The 19436-nt window shown below is 32.6% G+C and overlaps 2 protein-coding genes across 2 annotated transcripts; both read right to left on the reverse strand.

The window, feature by feature from the left end:
* Positions 1-3926: 3926 nt before the first annotated feature.
* Positions 3927-5372, reverse strand: LOC120358557. Its single transcript, XM_039453135.1, has one exon. It carries the CDS (start codon positions 5370-5372, stop codon positions 3927-3929), a length of 1446 nt encoding a protein of 481 aa, XP_039309069.1.
* A 9088-nt stretch (positions 5373-14460) lies between these two features.
* LOC105198373 (DNA-directed RNA polymerase III subunit RPC6) lies at positions 14461-17216 on the reverse strand. The gene is made up of 4 exons (XM_011165062.3): positions 16942-17216; positions 15376-15988; positions 15139-15300; positions 14461-14701 (listed from the first exon to the last, which is right to left on the reverse strand). The coding sequence occupies exons 1-4, from the start codon at positions 17010-17012 to the stop codon at positions 14627-14629; spliced, it is 921 nt and encodes a 306-aa protein (XP_011163364.1). The 5' UTR covers positions 17013-17216; the 3' UTR covers positions 14461-14626.
* Between the last annotated feature and the right edge of the window lie 2220 nt (positions 17217-19436).

Genomic DNA, 19436 nt, shown 5'->3' on the forward strand with positions numbered 1-19436 from the left:
TAAAATACTCACAAAAAAAATTTCACTTACACACTATATGGGTCGCATTGACCCTAACAAAACTTTGCTGCCGTGTCGTTTGAATTCTAGTTGACCAAAGAAGTTGATCAACCATATCAATCGAAAAAGGAGATTTCAAACTTTTTTTACGTCTTGATCCAAACCTATCTCATTCCGTCTTCACATAGCAAGCGTTCAAAACTTCATATGGGGTTTCTCAGACCCACTTACGTTTAAGGGTTAAATGTATACATATTAAGGTCAATACTGCCAAGACGTAAAAATTAAATTTCAAGATAAGAGATGATCCTAAGTACATGCGCCAAGTAGCGTTGTTATGCATATTTCTATACTAATCAAATTTTGTGTATAATAAACACGTAAATTGAATTGTATAAAAGGTGAAATTTTTAATTTTTAAATTTGTTTTATGTTAGTTCTCTTGTTGTTGTTAGTTGATAAGCTGGTATTAGATAGTAAAGGTGTAGATCAATGTGTAATAATTTTTTGTAAACCAAGTCTAGCTCCTTGTCTGTAAAATGCTGAAAAGAACAAATGTTCTAGTCGAATCATGTAGACCAGTAAATAAATGTTTAATTTATATTAATTACAATTATTATTTTGTACACAAAAAATTAATGTCTTACAACACCGTAATTGTTAATTGTTATTCTTCAGTTTGGTGTCATTTTGTTTTGAAGTAACCAAGAGAAATATTTGCAATTAAAAACAAGTTATGAATAAATATAAATAATTTCTTTGTTCATAATCTGTTTTTCGTACATACTGTGACATATTCTTAAAAAAATTTGATAAATTTTAGCGGTTTAAAAAAAGTCACTATTATTTTACTATTACTATTATTATTATTATAAAACTATTATTTCAACATTTATTATATTATATTGATTTGTCTTCGTGTTCTTTCGCGTAGTCAACGCCGTATAAGACAAATCCGTTTTATTGTGACCGCACGGATGTAGGTACCCCAGTCAGAAATAGTTCCGCGAAACGATGTCCTTTCGACATCGTTACCCAGCAAACACAGAAAATAATAGTTATATAACTTGTGTGTGTCACGTTATATAACAAATTTTTACATTCTAGCAATATTGTAGTTATGTAAAATTGAATTGTTGATATTACAACACAATAACTTATAAATAGTCATATAACTGCCGTTTATCAGATTTATATAACAAACTGTAACGTGTGGATTTTTATTAATGAACCACGTGTTGTCTGTTACTCACTATCAGTCTTTATTCACCTTCGTCTCTACACGGCTCTGCTTGCTCGCCATCTTCCTTCTTTTACACAAACAATATTTTCAGCTTAATAACTAATATAATAACTAAGAACCTTCAATATTACAAACATAATCTTGCAGATGCGACGGTTTATTAACTATACGTCCTGATCTTGTTGTTATTTGTTTCGCTTTATCATTATCCCTACTTTCATTCACAATCTCACGCTCTCCTTCCTCCTCAACCTTAGACCCTTCCTCACCAGCTACCTGACTTTCTGTCTCCGACTCTCCTAAGTAAACATTAGCCTGTGCTTCAAATTTGTTTCCTACCGATAATGCTTTTCTATTTCTGCTTATTATTTGCCCCTGTTCCGTTTTGATTTTGTATGATCTTGGATTCTCATGTAACGCAACTACAATTCCGCTTTTATGTGGTAGCTGTCTGTTTTCATTATGAACCTTAACTACATCCCCCACTTTCAATTCCTTTAAATTCCTAGCAGTTCTGTCATAATATTGTTTTTGTCGTTCTTGTCGTTTCTTTAATACTTCCTTAAAGCTATCTCTTTCAATTTTTCTTTTATCTTCAAACGTGGGCAATATGCCTCGTACTTGTCGCCCATACAATAGTTCGGCCGGCGTAACACCATCACTATCAATTGGCGTATTTCTATAATGTAACAAAGCTAACTCTTTATCCTTTCCTTCTTTAAAAATTTTCATGAACACTTTTTTAATTGTTTGAATGTATCTTTCCGCCAATCCATTGGATTGGTGGTGCTTCGGCGTTACTTTGATGTGCTGAAAACTCCAATAGTTTGCAAATTTTTCAAATTTATAATTTGTAAATTGTGTTCCGGCATCTGAATAAAGAATTTTTGGTACTCCATGTCTTGACAAAATTCTTTTCATTGCTCCTATTGTAGATTCAGCCATCAAATCACTAAGTTCTTCAACTTCTACATATTTGCTAAACATATCTACCACAATTAAATATTGTTTTCCATGTAAAAAAAAATATATCTGTAGCTAATATTTCCCACGGTTCATTTGGTAATTCCCTTTGAATCAATGGTTCCTTTGTGTTCGCACGCTGGTAACTTTTACAAATATCGCAATTATTAATTACATCTTCTATTTGCTTTGACATTCCCGGCCAAAATATACTTTTTCTCGCTAGCGCTTTACATTTCTCCATTCCTTGATGAGTATAATGCACTTTTTTAACCATCTCAGATCTAGAACATTGCGGTATTATTACACATGTATTTTTTAATACTAACCCTTTATTTTCACTTAACTCATCCTTAAACGAAAAGAACGGCTTAGCACCCTCACTGACTTCTGACTTACTTTCAGGCCAGCCTTTTCGAATATATCTAATTGCTTCCTGCAACTGTGCATCTACTTTAGTCTTTTTTCTTATATCTTCTAATCTTATATCTGTAATATTAACACTCGTTTCTATCATTGCTACAAAAGCCTCAATTATTTTTTCATCTTCTAACGTTGTTTCTTTCAAATACATTCTACTCAAGTGATCCGCTATTATTATTTCTTTTCCTGCAATATGCTTTAGAACAAAATCAAAACTTTGTAATTTTATTCTTATTCTTTGTAATCTTATCGGACTCTTGTTCAATGGTTTTTTAAATATAGAGATCAACGGTTTATGATCTGTTTCCACTACAAATTTTTGCCCAAACAAATACTGACTAAATTTTTTACACCCGAATGCAATTGCTAAACATTCTTTTTCAATCTGACTATACATTTTTTCGGTTTCCGTCAACGCCCTTGACCCATACGCTATAGGTCTGTTGTTTTGAAAAATTACACATCCTAAACCCTCACTAGAGGCATCGACACTTAATGTAATTGGTTTTGTCACATCAAAATATGCCAACACTGGTGGCTTACAAAGTTTTTGTTTTAAATTATCAAACGCTTTTTGCTGAGATTCACTCCAAGTGAATTGAACGTCTTTTTTTGTTAATTGTCTTAGACTTGACGTTATTTGCGCAAAATTTGGTATAAATTTAGCTACATAATTCACTGTTCCCAGAAAAGTCAACAATTCTTTTTTATTTTCAGGTACTCTCATTTCTTTAATTGCTTTCACTTTGGTTTGATCCACTTCTACCCCTTTCACCTGTTAAATCATGTCCTAAATATTTAACTCGCGTAACACCAAATTGACATTTTTTTTTATTAAATTTTACCCCATACTCTTGTGCGCGTTTCACTTTTTCCGTTGTTAATTCTAATTCTTTTTTATTATTCGCAAATATCAATAGATCATCTATATAAATTGCTACATTCTCTATCCCATCAAAGATTTGACTAATACCCGGTGAAACACTTCTGGACTTGAGCTCAGGCCATATGGTAATCTATTAAAATGATATCGCCCAAATGGAGTATTAAATGTTGTTAATTCACTGGAATCTTTAGTTAGCTCAACTTGCCAAAACGCTTTATTAGCATCTAGTGTCGTAAAACATTTTGCTCCCTTTAGCTTAGCTGCAATTTCTTCTACCGTTGACAATTGTAAGTGTTCTCTTTTTATACACGAATTTAAGTACTGAGGATCTAAACAGACTCTAACGGTGCCATCTGATTTTCCAACCATTACCAGTGAGTTAACAAAATCTGTTGGCTTCTCTTTTTGAAATTATCCCTTTTTTTCCATCTCTACTAGTTCTTTCTTTAATTTATTCATCAATTTAAATGGAACATGTCTACATGGCTCAATTTTCCCTACACTGCCTTCTTTCAATTCAATTTTATACTGAAAATCTTTAATTCTTCCTACCCCGTGAAAAACATCTTTATATTTATGTGTGAAATTATCGGTGTTCCTTTTGTCAATCACAGCTACACTTTCCTCCTTTGAACCTTCAACCCTTTTTATTAAATCAAATTCACAAGCAGTCTCTAGTCCTAATATTGGAGCTAATGTATCATCCGTAACTTGAAACTCTACACTTTTGATCTTATTATGAGTTTTGCACCTTAATTTTATTTTACCAAGTGTTTCAATTTTAGTTCCTGTATAATTTACTAACTTTAAATTAGATTTTTTTATCTGCTTTATACCCAATTTTCGACACACATTTTTTGAAATTACATTACATTTCGCGCCTGTGTCAATTTTAAATACTACTTTTTTATCATTATAGTCTACAAACTTCACTTGTTGTACCCATTCTTTTCTCGCATCTACCATGTCTACACTTATTACCTCAATCATAACCTCCTCATCGCTCTCCGTTTCGCTCTTATTAGTATCAACAAATTTTACCTCTTTCTCTTGTTTACACATTTTATAAAAATGTCCTATCTTGCCGCATTTCTTACATATTCTGCAGTACGCTGGACAGTTTCTATATTTGTGACTGTATCCACACCGCTGGCATGTTTCTTGATCTTCTTGCACTCCTTCACGCGTTGACCTTTCCTCTCCTGCTTGTCGTTTCGCCTTCTCCTTAACCACCGATGTTGCTGCAAACGGTTGTCTCTGCTTCACCGATTTCTTCTTTACCACAGAGACCTCTGCTGTAGGTTCCATCTGCTTTACCTGCTGTTCTGCTAGTTCCGCCGTCTTGCATAACTGGATCGTTTTTGTCAGAGTTAAGTCCGATTCTCTAAGAAGCCTATCTTTCAGTCTTCTGTCACTTATGCCAGCAACAATTCTATCTCTTATCAGCCGATCTCTGAGATCACCAAAGTTACAATCTGCACTTAACTTTTTCAGTTCTGTTATATATGCATCATATGTTTCTCCAACTTGTTGATTTCTCGTAAAAAAAATGTGTGAGCACACACTTTCATTTTTTACTGGCACAAAATACTCCTCAAACTTATTTATCACCACGCTGTAATTCTTTTGCTGTTCACTCGTCAAATTGAATGTGTTATATACATCCAGGTATGCCTCTCCTATACTGTGTAACAAAATGGCCACTTGTACTTCTCCTGACATCTTATCTGTTCCCGAGGCTATACGATATATTTCAAATTTCTGCTTCCAACGTTTAAACCCTTCTGTCGTCAAATTTGACAAGTTTTCCGGGGGTTTTAATCCCGAGATCCGTGGAATACCCTCAGTGTCCGGCATGATGTCTTTTTCCTCCGCAATCGAGCAGATCCAGTATGTTGCCTATTTTTCCTTTCTTTAATTGTCTATTATATTTCTTGGCCGCAGCGCCATGTAACGTGTGGGTTTTTATTAATGAACCACGTGTTGTCTGTTACTCACTATCAGTCTTTATTCACTCTACACGGCTCTGCTTGCTCGCCATCTTCCTTCTTTTATACAAACACAAACATTTTATTTTAATAATATAACTGTTATAAAACTGAATTATTAATACGACTCCTCTCTGCCGAAAATGTGCGATTAAAACCGATTAAAACGGAATCCTTTTTAATTGATTTTCATCGATTCAATCCACGAGCGGATTAAAAAGTAATCGGTTTTAATTATATACGAATCGTAATTGATTTTAATATCGTTTTCGTGAATAATTTAAGTGTAATGCATAATATAAAAATGTTTTAAAATTTTAATTTATTTGCATTAAGACTCCTAAATACTCTCAGCGACCACGTTTCAAAATCCTAACATTAGTAGCGAGAAATGATATGCTGAAACGCTGAAAATTCTTGCGTGCTATTTTTTAAATAAAAAGTTATTTTGATAAAATAACATTGTACATCATTTTTACTAATTTGTAAAATTGTTCGGAAACTATTTTTTTCTTGACGGTTGTCAAGAATTATTAATTGCCAAAAAAAACAACTTTAGGACAATTTTACAAATTTTTTAATGTGATTTATAGTGTTGTCATCAAAATATCTATTTAAAAATGGTACATAAGAATTGTTAGTGTCTCAACGTGTTACATCGCATTAAAATTTGATTTAATTATAATTTATGAAATTCTGTAATTTTGAATTGAAATGGATCTAACAAGTGAGTTCTGGCATCACCACTAGGTGGCCACGCCGTGGGAGATTTTCTCGTGAGTCGAGTGCGGCCACATGCGTTATATCTAGGCGCCACGGCGGCCGATTTATTTTATTAACATTGCCGTTATGTAATTGTGTTTACTGGGTAAGATCGATTTGAAAAACTTACGTCGAAATTATAAAATTTTTGAGTAACCAAAAGTTGCGTATGTAAAGAGTATAATGGAAATTTCATACATTTTTTAATATTTTTGGAATGTATATGTAATAAATAATCTTCCCAGCAAACACAGTTACATAACGGCAATGTTAATAAAATAAAATCGAAAGTAATACGCAATATAACATGCGCGTTACATGTAATGTCCATGTTAGTTATAATTTCCCACTCATAAGAAAAATAACAGTTACATAACAGTTGTATCATATTTGTTATACAGCCCTGCCGAAAATGTACGATTAAAACCGATAAAAAAAAAGTAATCCAAATCGATCGGGATTTCTGCACCGAAAATATAGTATTAAAACCGATTGAAAATAAGAACCCTATCGAAACCCAGATAGATTTATTAAAACAGAATACATTAATGTAAATGTAATAAATATTTAATTTATAAAAAATATTTCTTGTATCCTTTTCGTTAAAAAGGATTAAAAAAAGATTAAATTTGAATTAAACATTTCATTCAAGTACAAAATTAAATAACAATACAAATTGTTATTTACACATAAAAATATAAAATTTTATGTGGAACAGCGTTACACATATACACACACACACACACACACACACACACGCGCACGCACACACACGCACACACACGCGCACACACACGCACATACACGCACACGCACGCACGCACACATCATGTTTGAAAAAAGTGAGAGCGAGTATTCGTCTCGAGGTTACAATAACCAGCTCCTAAAAGTTTCACTGAGTATGAGGGCTGGAGAGTCGGCCGCCGTGGTGCCTAGATGCAACGCATGTGGCTGTACTCGACTCACGAGAAAATCTCCCACGGCGTGGCCACCTAGTGTCGGTGCCAAAACTCACTTGTTAAATCCATTTCAATTCAAAATTACAGAATTTCATAAATTATAATTAAATCAAATTTTAATGCGATGTGACACGTTGAGACGCTAACAATTCTTAAGTACCATTTTTAAACAGATATTTTGATGACAACACTATAAATCACGTTAACAAATTTGTAAAATTGTCCGAAAGCTATGTTTTTTTTTGGCAATTAATAATTCTTGACAACTCAAGAAAAAAATAGTTTCCGAACAATTTTACAAATTAGTAAAAATGATGTACAATGTTATTTTATCAAAATAGCTTTTTATTTAAAAAATAGCACGCAAGAATTTTCAGCGTTTCAGCGTATCATTTCTCGCTACTAATGTTAGGATTTTGAAACGTGGTCGCTGAGAGTATTTAGAAGTCTTAATGTAAATAAATTAAAATTTAAAAAAATTTTTATATTATGCTGTTACGTCCTGCGGAGTAACGATTCTTTCCTTCGCAACCAGCGGATATTCTAATTAACGGGCGAGCGACGGTGATCTCACCCCGATCCCAAGAATACGGTGACTCTCACGGCAATAACCGGATGTCACGAATTAAGTATCTATAAATTCATCAATTAAGGAGATCTGAGGTGAAACCGTTGCTCGATACCGGAAACACCCAAGATAGTAAAATCAGGGAGCTGGAAGACGCACGTGTGTATCCCTTTGAGTTCTGACGCCCGACACCCGCATAGCAACAAATCAAATAATTTTTTGACATTTAATGCTTCTGAGAGTTCAATTGTCAAACCTGCCGCTTTCTCGGATAACAATTACCGAGGAATGTAAAAAAGTCGTAAAAGTAAATATTGCACGTGGGTGTATTAATGAATAAAGTGGTGCACACGGCCCTCGAAGGGACAAAGGGAATCATAGATGAAAAATAGTATAAATAGGTGCGTCTTCTAGCGGAGCGCGCAGTACCCAGTTCGTAGTTCGTAGTACACAGTTCACAGTCCGAATCGCAGTTCCGTGGTATCTTGCATGCCCGAGTTCTGCGACTCTCGGATCCGCGGCCTTTAAACTCGTGCGCGGCGCAAGTCTCGGTCGAGAGGAAAAAGTGTCAGTTCAAACGTCCCCGGTTGGGATCTGCGGACCATTGTCCATTGGACCCGGAACACCCCCGACCGGATCTACTACCTCCCGCCGAATCTGGCCCAGTTTGAAGCCCTGCGGCTCCGAGAGAATAGCATTCACCTGCATCGACTCACGCTACAATCTGCAAGCAGTAAGTCCCGAATCAACCGTTTGTTTCGCTCTCGTTCTTCGAACACCCTTTCTCTCTCTAGCGCGAAAGATTTCGAACATAATACATTTATTGAGGTTATTACTCTTTCCTCCCCATGCTCCTCTCCATACTCTCTCTCTCTCTCTTTCTCTCTTTATCTTTAAATTCTTTTCTTTCTTGGGATTAACTCGTAAGAGTTAATCCAAAAGAATCTCTTTATTTTTTAATTCTTCTCTTTCTTGGGATTAACTCGTAAGAGTTAATCCGAAAGAATCTCTTTATCTTTAAATTCTTTTCTTTCTTTGGATTAACTCGTGAGAGTTAATCCGAAAGAATCTCTGTATTTTTAATTCTTTTCTTTCTTGGGATTAACTCGTAAGAGTTAATCCGAAAGAAACTCTTTATTTTTAATTCTTCTCTTTCTTGGGATTAACTCGTAAGAGTTAATCCGAAAGAATCTCTTTATCTTTAAATTCTTTTCTTTCTTGGGATTAACTCGTGAGAGTTAATCCGAAAGAATCTCTGTATTTTTAATTCTTTTCTTTCTTGGGATTAACTCGTAAAAGTTAATCCGAAAGAAACTCTTTATTTTTAATTCTTCTCTTTCCTGGGATTAACTCGTAAGAGTTAATCCGAAAGAATTTCTTTATCTTTAAATCCTTTCCTTTCTAGGGATTTTCTCGTAAGAATTCTCGTTTCCCTCTCTCCCCTTAGATTCTGTCGAACCCTTTTTCTTTACTTCCGATCTTTTCCCTCGGTTTCACTCGAACTCCACTCGAGTTAACCCGAGAGGTTGTCTAAATTTTAACTTTTCGCCAAAAGAGAGAAACGGAATATTTTTTTTTTATTTTAGTGAATAAAGTCCCCAAAATTCATAAAAACCGGTCACGAGCAGCCGCGAAGCGCCGCCGATATCGCCGAATCCGCTGCCTCGAAGCCATTGAGGAGGAAATCCACCAGATCGCCGCCCAAGTCAATCGACTTTGCCCCCCTGTCTCGTACTCGCCGGTCGCACCGGAAGAAGAGCGACTTCCCCCATTCGCATTTTTCCCCCACTCCCCCGTAGATATTTTCTCCGCGCCGACTCCCCAGTAGATAGTTTTTATCGCGCCGACTCCCCCTTAGATACTTCTCCGCGCCCCGACTCCCCCGTAGAAAATCTTCGCGCTGACTCCCCCATAGATAATTTTCTTCGCACCGACTCCCCCGATTCTCAAATAGAATCTTCCCGGACTCTCCCATTTCGCTCTCTTCTCAGGGATCTCCGACCCCTGAGATTCTCAATTTGGAGGAAGATCAACCTCCTGCGGATTTCCCAAACGTAGGGCCCCACGAGGAGAAGGAGCAACCTTGCTCCACCCCTCCGATCCTCGGATCGCATGATCTCGAGGACCAGGATCGTTCTCCTAGACCCGCGCGCAGTATAGAGATCGTAGAGGAGCTACCTCCACCTCCCCCACGTTGTTATTTTGCCCCTGGTCCTCTTCAGTCGCTAGAGTTAATTCTCTCAATGTTTCCGATCTCTTCTGTCCCACTCCCTCCTGGCGCGTTCTCTATCGGCCCTGAAGAATTTGACCTCGAAGCGGTCCGTGTCTTCCTTTCTCTGTCTCCCCCCCCCGATGTACCAGTCCCAGTGTATCTCCCCCATATATATCCAAAATATTATCTAATTCCCAAACTAATATTTTTAAATCACTTCCGCCCCAATACCGCCGTATTAAATGAAGTCCCAATATAGACACACATACACACTTGCGAATACTCTGTTTGTTACACTAATATAGAATATTATAAATGTAAAATATATATATATAAAATTATATATATATATATGTATATATAAATGTGCATAATTTAATTGTTAACCTCGAGCTTTGTATCGCGAGTCTGCGGATTTTTTTTGTATTACTAAATTGTGCGCCTTACCAGCTCTAATCTGTAATAAATTACTTTTACATAGAATTAATCCTTTTTTTATATACATATTTATCTTTCACATTTTCTTTCAATAAATCAATGACTGATTATAAGGAGTTTAATTAATTTCTCCATCTCACTCATCATCCCTTGCTCTATTAAGCCAAGCACTAGGTCCGATCCCGAGGTAAAGCAATTAAATTTGCTGCCTCAAAACAGGACCGAGGGACGCGGAACACCCTGAGTGTTTGTCATTGGGCCCCCCGCTGTGGACCCATTGACCCATATATTCTGGGTTGTCGACGCGGCCTGCCTGTGCCTCGTGGGCACATTCTCAAGTTGTTACGTCTCTCCTTTCTCCCTCCATGTCTTACCTATCCTACTTCAACTCTGGACGTAACAATGCATTACACTTAAATAATTCACGAAAGCGATATTAAAATCAATTACGATTCGTATGTAATTAAAACCGATTACTTTTTAATCCGCTCGTGGATTGAATCGATTAAAACAGATTAAAATCAATTAAAAAGAATTCCGTTTTAATCGGTTTTAATCGCACATTTTCGGCAGGGAGGAGTCGTATTAATAATTCAGTTTTATAACAGTTATATTATTAAAATAAAATGTTTGTTATATAAACCTGATAAACGGCAGTTATATGACTGTTATAAGTTATTGTGTTGTAATATCAACAATTTAATTTTACATAACTACAATACTGCTAGAATGTAAAAATCCGTTATATAACGTGACACACACAAGTTATATAACTATTATTTTCTGTGTTTGCTGGGATTATATTCTGGAAAAATTTGTTTAAAGATCGAATCGATATTGATTCGACATTGCGATGATGCAAAAAGAAAATTAAACTAATTGCATTTCTACTTTTTTATCGTTCATTTTTATTATTTATTACATGAAAGAAAAGTAGAATGATTTTCGCATGTAATGATTTATAGAATTGACGTCATTCAACATCGATTTGAACAATAATTTTATTAGTTATCTGAAATTTTTTTCAAAATTTTTATATAAATTGAAACTTTTTACAAATATTGAGAAATCCATATTTTTTCTCCGAATTTTTCATATATGTATACGTATATTTTTAAATATTCTGAAGTTTACATTAAAAAATTTGAGAACTATTCTAAAAAATATGTTATACAGAAAATCAGAAAAATTTCAAAAAAAGTTTTCAACAGAGTATATAAACTTATCTCAGATTTTTAAATATAATTTTCAAAATTTTTAGATATTTTTTGTCATTTCCAAAATTTTTCAAAATTTCTGTAATTTTGAAAGTAATTTTATAGTTTTTAGAAAATTTCTCAGTTTTTTTATAGAATATTAGAATATTTCAGAATTTATGCATAATGAAAAATTTAAAGAAAAAAACTTAATTACTTAATATTTTTGAAAAATGTTCTGTAATTCGTATAAAAAGTATATCTCAAAAAAATTTTTATCAGCAATAGAGCTAATCTTTTTTCTCAAACTGATTTTTTAGTTTTTGTATATCAAAGTTATTACATACGTTTATAAACTATATTTTTTTTCGATGTTTATTTTGAAATAGAATTGTTGCAGCATGAAATACCTTCTGCGTTTGATCAAATTAACCAAAGTATATGTACTCTGATTAGATAATCTTAATGAAATAATCGATTTTTAATAAAGCGACAAAAATAAAGCAATTTTTGAAAAAATAAATTTAATCAAAAGTGTTATTTTTATTATAATACACAAAAAAAATACCTTTAATAATAATCCTAACTCGAACCAATATTGAAACGATCTCGATTTTTTAATTATTTTATTTAATCAGAAATAATTCTTAAAAAAAATTTTTTTTGTGTTTGACGGGATGTTTTTGAAAAATATCAAAATAGCTTCTTGAAACGATATTGTTTCGATGTCGAATGAAATCGAAAATTACTCAAAATTGGAGTCAAAAATCTATCGAGGCTAATAAAAGTTTCGAAAATTTTTGACTTGCATTTTCAACATCAAAACGGCATCGTTTCGAGGAACAATTTCTAACTGGGTACCGTGCATTATGAAGTGGTTTTTAATCATTTTTGGAAAATGGAAAGATCGGATCATAACTTTGTCATATATACCATTAAATTTGTAATAAAATAAGCTTTATTTTGCTTATAAAAAAAATAAAAATTAAAAAAAATAGATAAGCAATGGGGGAAAGTATTAAAAAAATTAAAAATAAATTTTTTTATTGTTATAAAGTACTCTTCGAGTTATTTAACTTTCAATTAGAACATTTTTCTTTATCTCTTATAGTTTCGACGATACACGCTTCAAAAGAATAAAACCGATTTTCTTCAAAATGGTATTTCACCCTTAAAAGTACATTAGAGCACGTATAAAAAAATACGTATCCCTTATTTTTACCTGTAAAACATATTAAAGGCACGTCGAAAGGAGGGAATCACTTTCGTAGCGCACGAACGGGTGCGCGTACTATATGCGTATAGAGAAGTTTTTAATTATTTTTGGAAAATGGGAATATCGTATTGTAACTTCATCATATACCATTGAATATGTAATAAAATAAGCTTTATTATGCTCATTAAAAAAAATAAAAATTTCGAAAAAAATAAATAAGTGGTAGGGAAAAATATAAAAAAATTTTTTATTTTTTTTCTTCGTTGTTATAAAGTACTCTTCGAACCATTCAACTTTCATTTAAAACATCTTTCTCTATCTCATAGTTTCGACCATATATGCTTCGGAAAAAAAAAAAATCGATTTTCTTTACCCATATAGCACAGAAAATTCCAGCAACATTGCAGCAATGTTGCAGATTGCAATGCAATATTACGGAGACATTGCAGAAACATAAATTAACAATATGTCTGCAACATCTCAAGGCATATGCCAGTAATATTTCGGAAACATTGCAATATCATAATTTTTTAATTAAGTAATGGCAATAAAGAGCCAAAGCAGTATATTCGCATATAATAATTTAACTCATCCATAATTATTCATCCGCATTTAACAAACTAAGGTCGGGCGACGTTACTAAATTTTTCGCTGAATCTTTACATTTCCAAACACAACCGTCCTTTTGTCGACTGTATGTCGATTTATCCAAGTCAGGCTTTCAGAGTTGACTGCAAATCGACTTTGCATAGACGTCTGCAGACATCCTTCAAATGTTGACTCTAAGACGTCTGAAAAAAGGCATGTGGTCCCGTGGTGCATCATAGTATTGTTGAAAAACATGAATATTCATATCAACAGACGAAATAGGTCCATATATGAAGAAACCTCAATCTACATCCCTAATGAAAAAAACAATATTTTTTAAGTTTTTAAAAAAAAATTTTTTTATATTTAACTTAATTATTGTATTACATTAAGATATATATTTTCTAATTGCATTCTTATTTAAACAAATATCAGAAAAGTTATTCCAGATGTTATTCTGCATTTGCAAAATTAGTAAAAAAAAACAATTTTATATTTATATATAAATACTGTGTTTTAATTATACATATTTCATTTTTTCGATAACGTATATTGACCTGATCTACCAATTATATACACATATCAGCATAGTGTTCATTAGGTCATCATAATGAATCGGTTCGCAGCGATCACGGAGATCAAGCAACGTTTACCGGAGTCGCAACTTGGTGAGTGACCGCTTGGAAATTTCCGAAAACAAATTCCCAAGATTATTTTTGCATTTTTTTAAAAATGTTACAAAAATATTGTTTTGTTCATTGAAATTATGTGATGTAATAATATTTATGTGAATATTTTGGCAAAATTCATAACATTGCAATGTTGCTGGGATGTTTCAATGCAATATTTCACAAAGCGGACATCTTAATGTTGCTGCAATCTTCCAGCAATGTTTCGCAATCAATATGCAATATTACAATGTTGCAATAAAATTGCAACATCATTTTGCAATGTTCCTGCAATCTCTCTGTGCTGTATGGGTACTATATACAGAATATCACAATAGAATATCACGCAGTATTATTAAATCTGTGAATATTTATCTATTATCAATTTTTACAATAAAGAATAGTTAAATGCAATAAAAATTAAATAAAATACATGTATATATTGATTCGTTGTCAATATATTAAAGAACGTGAATAAATATTTCCAAAGTATTGATGACCTGAATTTGGAAATATTTATTCAAGCCATTCTTTAATATATTGGCATTTGATAGGTGTAATGGAACCTTCGTCATGACATTGTCTTTTGACCTGAAAAACAAGAAATATTGTTTAAATATTATTGATGACTTAATAATTTAGATATTTATTAAAAAATCTAATTGAGGTCAGTACAAACCGAAAAGAAAAGACATGTAATCTGTCCTTGCAAAAATTAGGTTTTTAAAACATTTTATGGTTTCCAATTATTAATAAATTTTTCATACATTTTAAATTATTAATATAATAATTTGGATCTATATTAGTCTTTTTCTCAATTCAAAAATAAATTCAATGTTTAATAAAAAATTGTTAAAAATGTATAAAGAAGATACTGTATTGTATTATTGTATGGATATCCATGCTTTTAGATTAATGTCTTGGTTTATTTCTTATAGCTTATAACCATAAAAGCCTAATTATTATCTATTTAATTGATTTTATTTTTTTAATAATTTGATTAATAAACATGATATATCAGATCTTACTGGACATAGGCCACAAGGAGTTCTAATTAATCCAGGTGAATTTAGTAAAGGCTGAATTGCTTTATATAAATTACTTCCATCTCCTGCAAGTGTCCGTTCAACCTTACCATCATAAACTAATGTATTTAAAATCATTTCCATGTTAGTTATAGATAATTTCACCTGCAAAAATATCGATTTTTTAAAATAACAAGTTTTAAATAATACAAAAGAAGTTTTAATATAAAAAAAATTTACTTTGCTTATTCCTAAATCCGAAATAAATTTCCACACTTCCTTAGAAGAAGCAAATGTCATATTTCTTGCAGCAATAGGTCCAGCATTACAGTTTTTCACCCTTTCCTTTTTTTGCTCCAAAAATCGATAACATTGCTGATTTAGCACATCGACAAATTCTGTTTCAAAATCTTGGTCTTGATACCAAGCACCGCCTGTTACAGACTCGTCTGGTTCCAAGTTATATAGCATATATACTTTTTTCTTACTCGCTGCTACAGGTTTAACAACTTTAATAAACTTTTTAGTTTCTAAACTTTTTAAAATCTTTTGCAATTGAGTGTGCATCAAATTAGATTTAAATCTTATATCCCGAGTCCATATTCCCTTATTTCCTGCTTCTTCAATAATTCTATATACTATTTTCTCTTCATTATCAGCACATTTAGCAAGTTTTGTTGGATCTTTTAAGCGATAAAACAATAAACCTGCTTGTTTAAAAAGGTCAAAGTATCCTTGAGATAATAGCTTGTTTATTATTTGAGCCCGTTGAACTGGTTGTAAATCAGGTATCTCAATAGCTAAATCTTTGTCTGAAATACCTTTAGGCCTCCCTCGTGCAAGAGTAATTATTCTGTAAGAAAGAAGATGTGTACAGACCCCGCAAATATTAACAGTTATATAATTGTTATAACTTTTCACTCAACACTTAAGGGTGTTATAATTGTTATGTAACATCATTATTACCAATTATTTTGTTAAGTGGGAAATTACAATTAACAGTTATATAACGTAGTTAATTTGCTAGGAGAGGAATTTAGGAAGAAACGAAGTTACTGTTATCTTTTGGTAACCGTTACTAAAAGTCTTTTTCATTTCATTAAGTCTTATAACTTATAAACATATTAAAGTAAATACTAAATGAGGTAATATGCATTAGCATTATATTAGCTAGTCTAATATCTTATTGCCACAATCCAAAATTATAAAAAAAACAAATGTATGGATATACATAATGCTGTTTAGTATTATTTTTAATACTACCATAGTAACATTTTATTTATTACATTTTAATAAGTGGATATCACCGATTAATTAAAAGTATACACTATTATTAAAGTATTTGATGAAAATGAAAAGACTTGCTTCTCATAACTATATTATGATTTTTGTGCTTTATTTTCTTTAATGTAGATTATATAAAGTTAAACAATGTTAGCAAACTATTGTTTCATTTTTCATTAAAGTACAATTTCACGAGTTCTTTAAACTGATTGAGCAATAAATATGATCACACAACTGGTCACAAAATTATTCAAGTCAGTGACTAAAATTTTGTAGTTTGAATAATGGTTATTGCTTCTTGTCTCATTTCAACTACTGCTAGACCAATTCTGTTGCAGGTCATCATGTAATTTTGTTGCTCAAACAGCCGGTTCAAATCATAAAATTGTACGTTAGGCAAAAAACAAGATTAGAGCACAAAAGTGCACTATCGTTAAAAGCATGTTCAAAATATGGGTTTACATTTTTTTCCATGTGCAGAAATAAAATGTAACAGCTTTTAAAATAAATCTATATTCGTACTTTTGCTCTATTGTTTCAGGCCCATCATGTTTCGTGGTAGTATTTGCGTTCTGTTCTTCCACATCCATCATAAAAAAAATAATTAAAAATGATTGCACCGTATTCTACTGAAGATTATTTTGTCAGTTTTCTTAAATAAAATTTTTAGACGATTTACATCAATTTACATGCAAGCGAGCAAGTATCGCTTGTGTTTTGAGTGCCGAGCATGGACTTAGGCACAGTATAAGAAAGAACAGTAGGTCGACTTCGTTATAAAGCACGGCGAAAGTTGCCTTCGCGCATGACCAAATTGCATAACCAGCAATATGGCGGTTAAGTTCTGATTGGACAATTCCAGCATATGGCGTCATTAACTCGACCACTGACGAGAGACTATAGGCTTGTTTTCTATTCCTGCACTAGACTACACTGGAACGTTTCTTTTTGCTTTCACTAACTTTCAAATATATATCTATTTCATTTTAAGTGCACACTAATTCAGGGAATTCAGGGGGTCAATCATGTAATTTCATGTGGAACTTTTCACGTTTCACTTTTCATTTTTTCATTTTTCACTCATAGAGAGTTCACGTGAATCTTTTCACGCACAGCGATTATGTATGGATAATGCGAGGAAGTTTAGGTTGCGTTCCGAAATTCACTTTTAGAGGCTCGAATCTGTCATCGCAACTATCAAGCGGTCGTGAAAAAGGTTTCTCCATGCTTTTATAGTATAACTTTTACTGTAAAAATATAATTATATAAAAAAAGAAATTGTAAAAAACTATATTCATAAATAAATAGTAATATTTCTTAGTTATATTGCATAAACTTATTTTACAAATATAATATATATTACATTTATTTTTGATGATCCATATATTGTAACAACTATTTTATTATGTAGTAATCTAATTCTAAAAATTACATTGTAATTTAATACAATGTTTTTTAAAAATAACTTTAATTTAGTTTTATATTTATGCAAATTTTAAAGTAAATTAATTTCATTAGTCATTAAATTTAACTTTGTTTAATTAAAAAATATTGAATAAGGGAAGGTTCCGATAGCGCACAGTACTATTGCACACAAGCCACTCACAACCACTCATAGCGCTTGAACAGAAGAATATCACTAGGCACCAGCCGCTGTGATTGGCTGTGTGTAATAGTACTGTGCGCTATCGGAACCTTCCCACGTAAAAAAGTTCATATTTCCGCTCATGAATGAGTTACATGTAGAGTCCTATATAAAGAGAGAAGCGACATCGAACCCCCACCACAACCTTCAGTATCCAATTGAGTCCTCCACCGCCATTTTGGGACCGCTCTAACGTCATCAAACACTATTCGTATCATTCTGCAACAGCTGTGTTCACAATATGACTGCTCGCTTAGCCAATCAAGTATCAATCAGATTACCAATCAGAGCTTCGGACATCAATGTCGCTTCTCTCTTTATATAGGACTCTAGTTACATGATCCCGTGGAATCGTATAGACGTGAGCTAAAAAGTTGCAACACATTTTCTTCGATGGTTTTTGGAATGTAAACTTGCTCATCGATAGGCGAACGGTTGGATCCATTGGTAAGAACCAATGACGTTCGCCGTTCGATGTGAAACTTTTGGGAACTAGTTGTTGTAACCTAGAGACGAATTTTGCTCTCGTTTTTTTTCAAATGTGAAGTGTATGTGGTTCGCTGTTCGACATAAAATTTTATATTTTATATTTTGTAAGAATAACAATTTGTATTGTTATTAAATCTTGTACATAAATGTTTAATTCAGATTTATTTTTTATTTAATCCTTTTAAACGAAAAGGAAGAAATATTTTTTTGGAAACTATAATTTATTACGTTTAATTTATTGATTTATTAATACATATTTTACATGACTATATAAATTATAGTGACTATTGGGCTCAAATAATTTTTCAATAGTTCTGTGTAATAGTTCGTCCCAATAATCCGTGAAAAAACTATGACGAATAATCCAATAGTTTTATTAATAGCTTTACTAATAGTTTACAATAGTCCATTTCCGTAAGGGTATCGAATCCCGTCCTTTATCTTTACCTTTGTTAAGAAAAATTTCTATATTTTCATCACTCTCACTTGAACTAGAACTTGTAAAAGCCGTATCAAGTATCATAGCATTATTTCGATTTATATTTACATATTTTATTAGAAAAGAAGAAAATATAAATATTTGTTTTAAGAGGTGTTGATTTTTATAGGTTAAATAATGAGGGCCACTTTCACCAACGCCGATTAACTTAATCGCTGATTAGTCTATCTGTTCTCAGCTCTCGTCATTGTTGCGCGTTCAGAAACGCATCAAAGAAAAGTGTCGCAACTATAGTGAACACGACTGTACACCCAAGGACTTTGATTCTGTCCATGGGGAAATTTTCTAAACTGAGAAGTCACTATCTTTCTATATACTTACAGTTCATGATTAACGTAACGACCAATAACCTCTAGTAGTTTCATTAATCATGAACTGCAAGTA

Source organism: Solenopsis invicta, chromosome 8 (genome assembly GCF_016802725.1).
Source record: "Solenopsis invicta isolate M01_SB chromosome 8, UNIL_Sinv_3.0, whole genome shotgun sequence".
Lineage (NCBI taxonomy): Eukaryota > Metazoa > Arthropoda > Insecta > Hymenoptera > Formicidae > Solenopsis > Solenopsis invicta.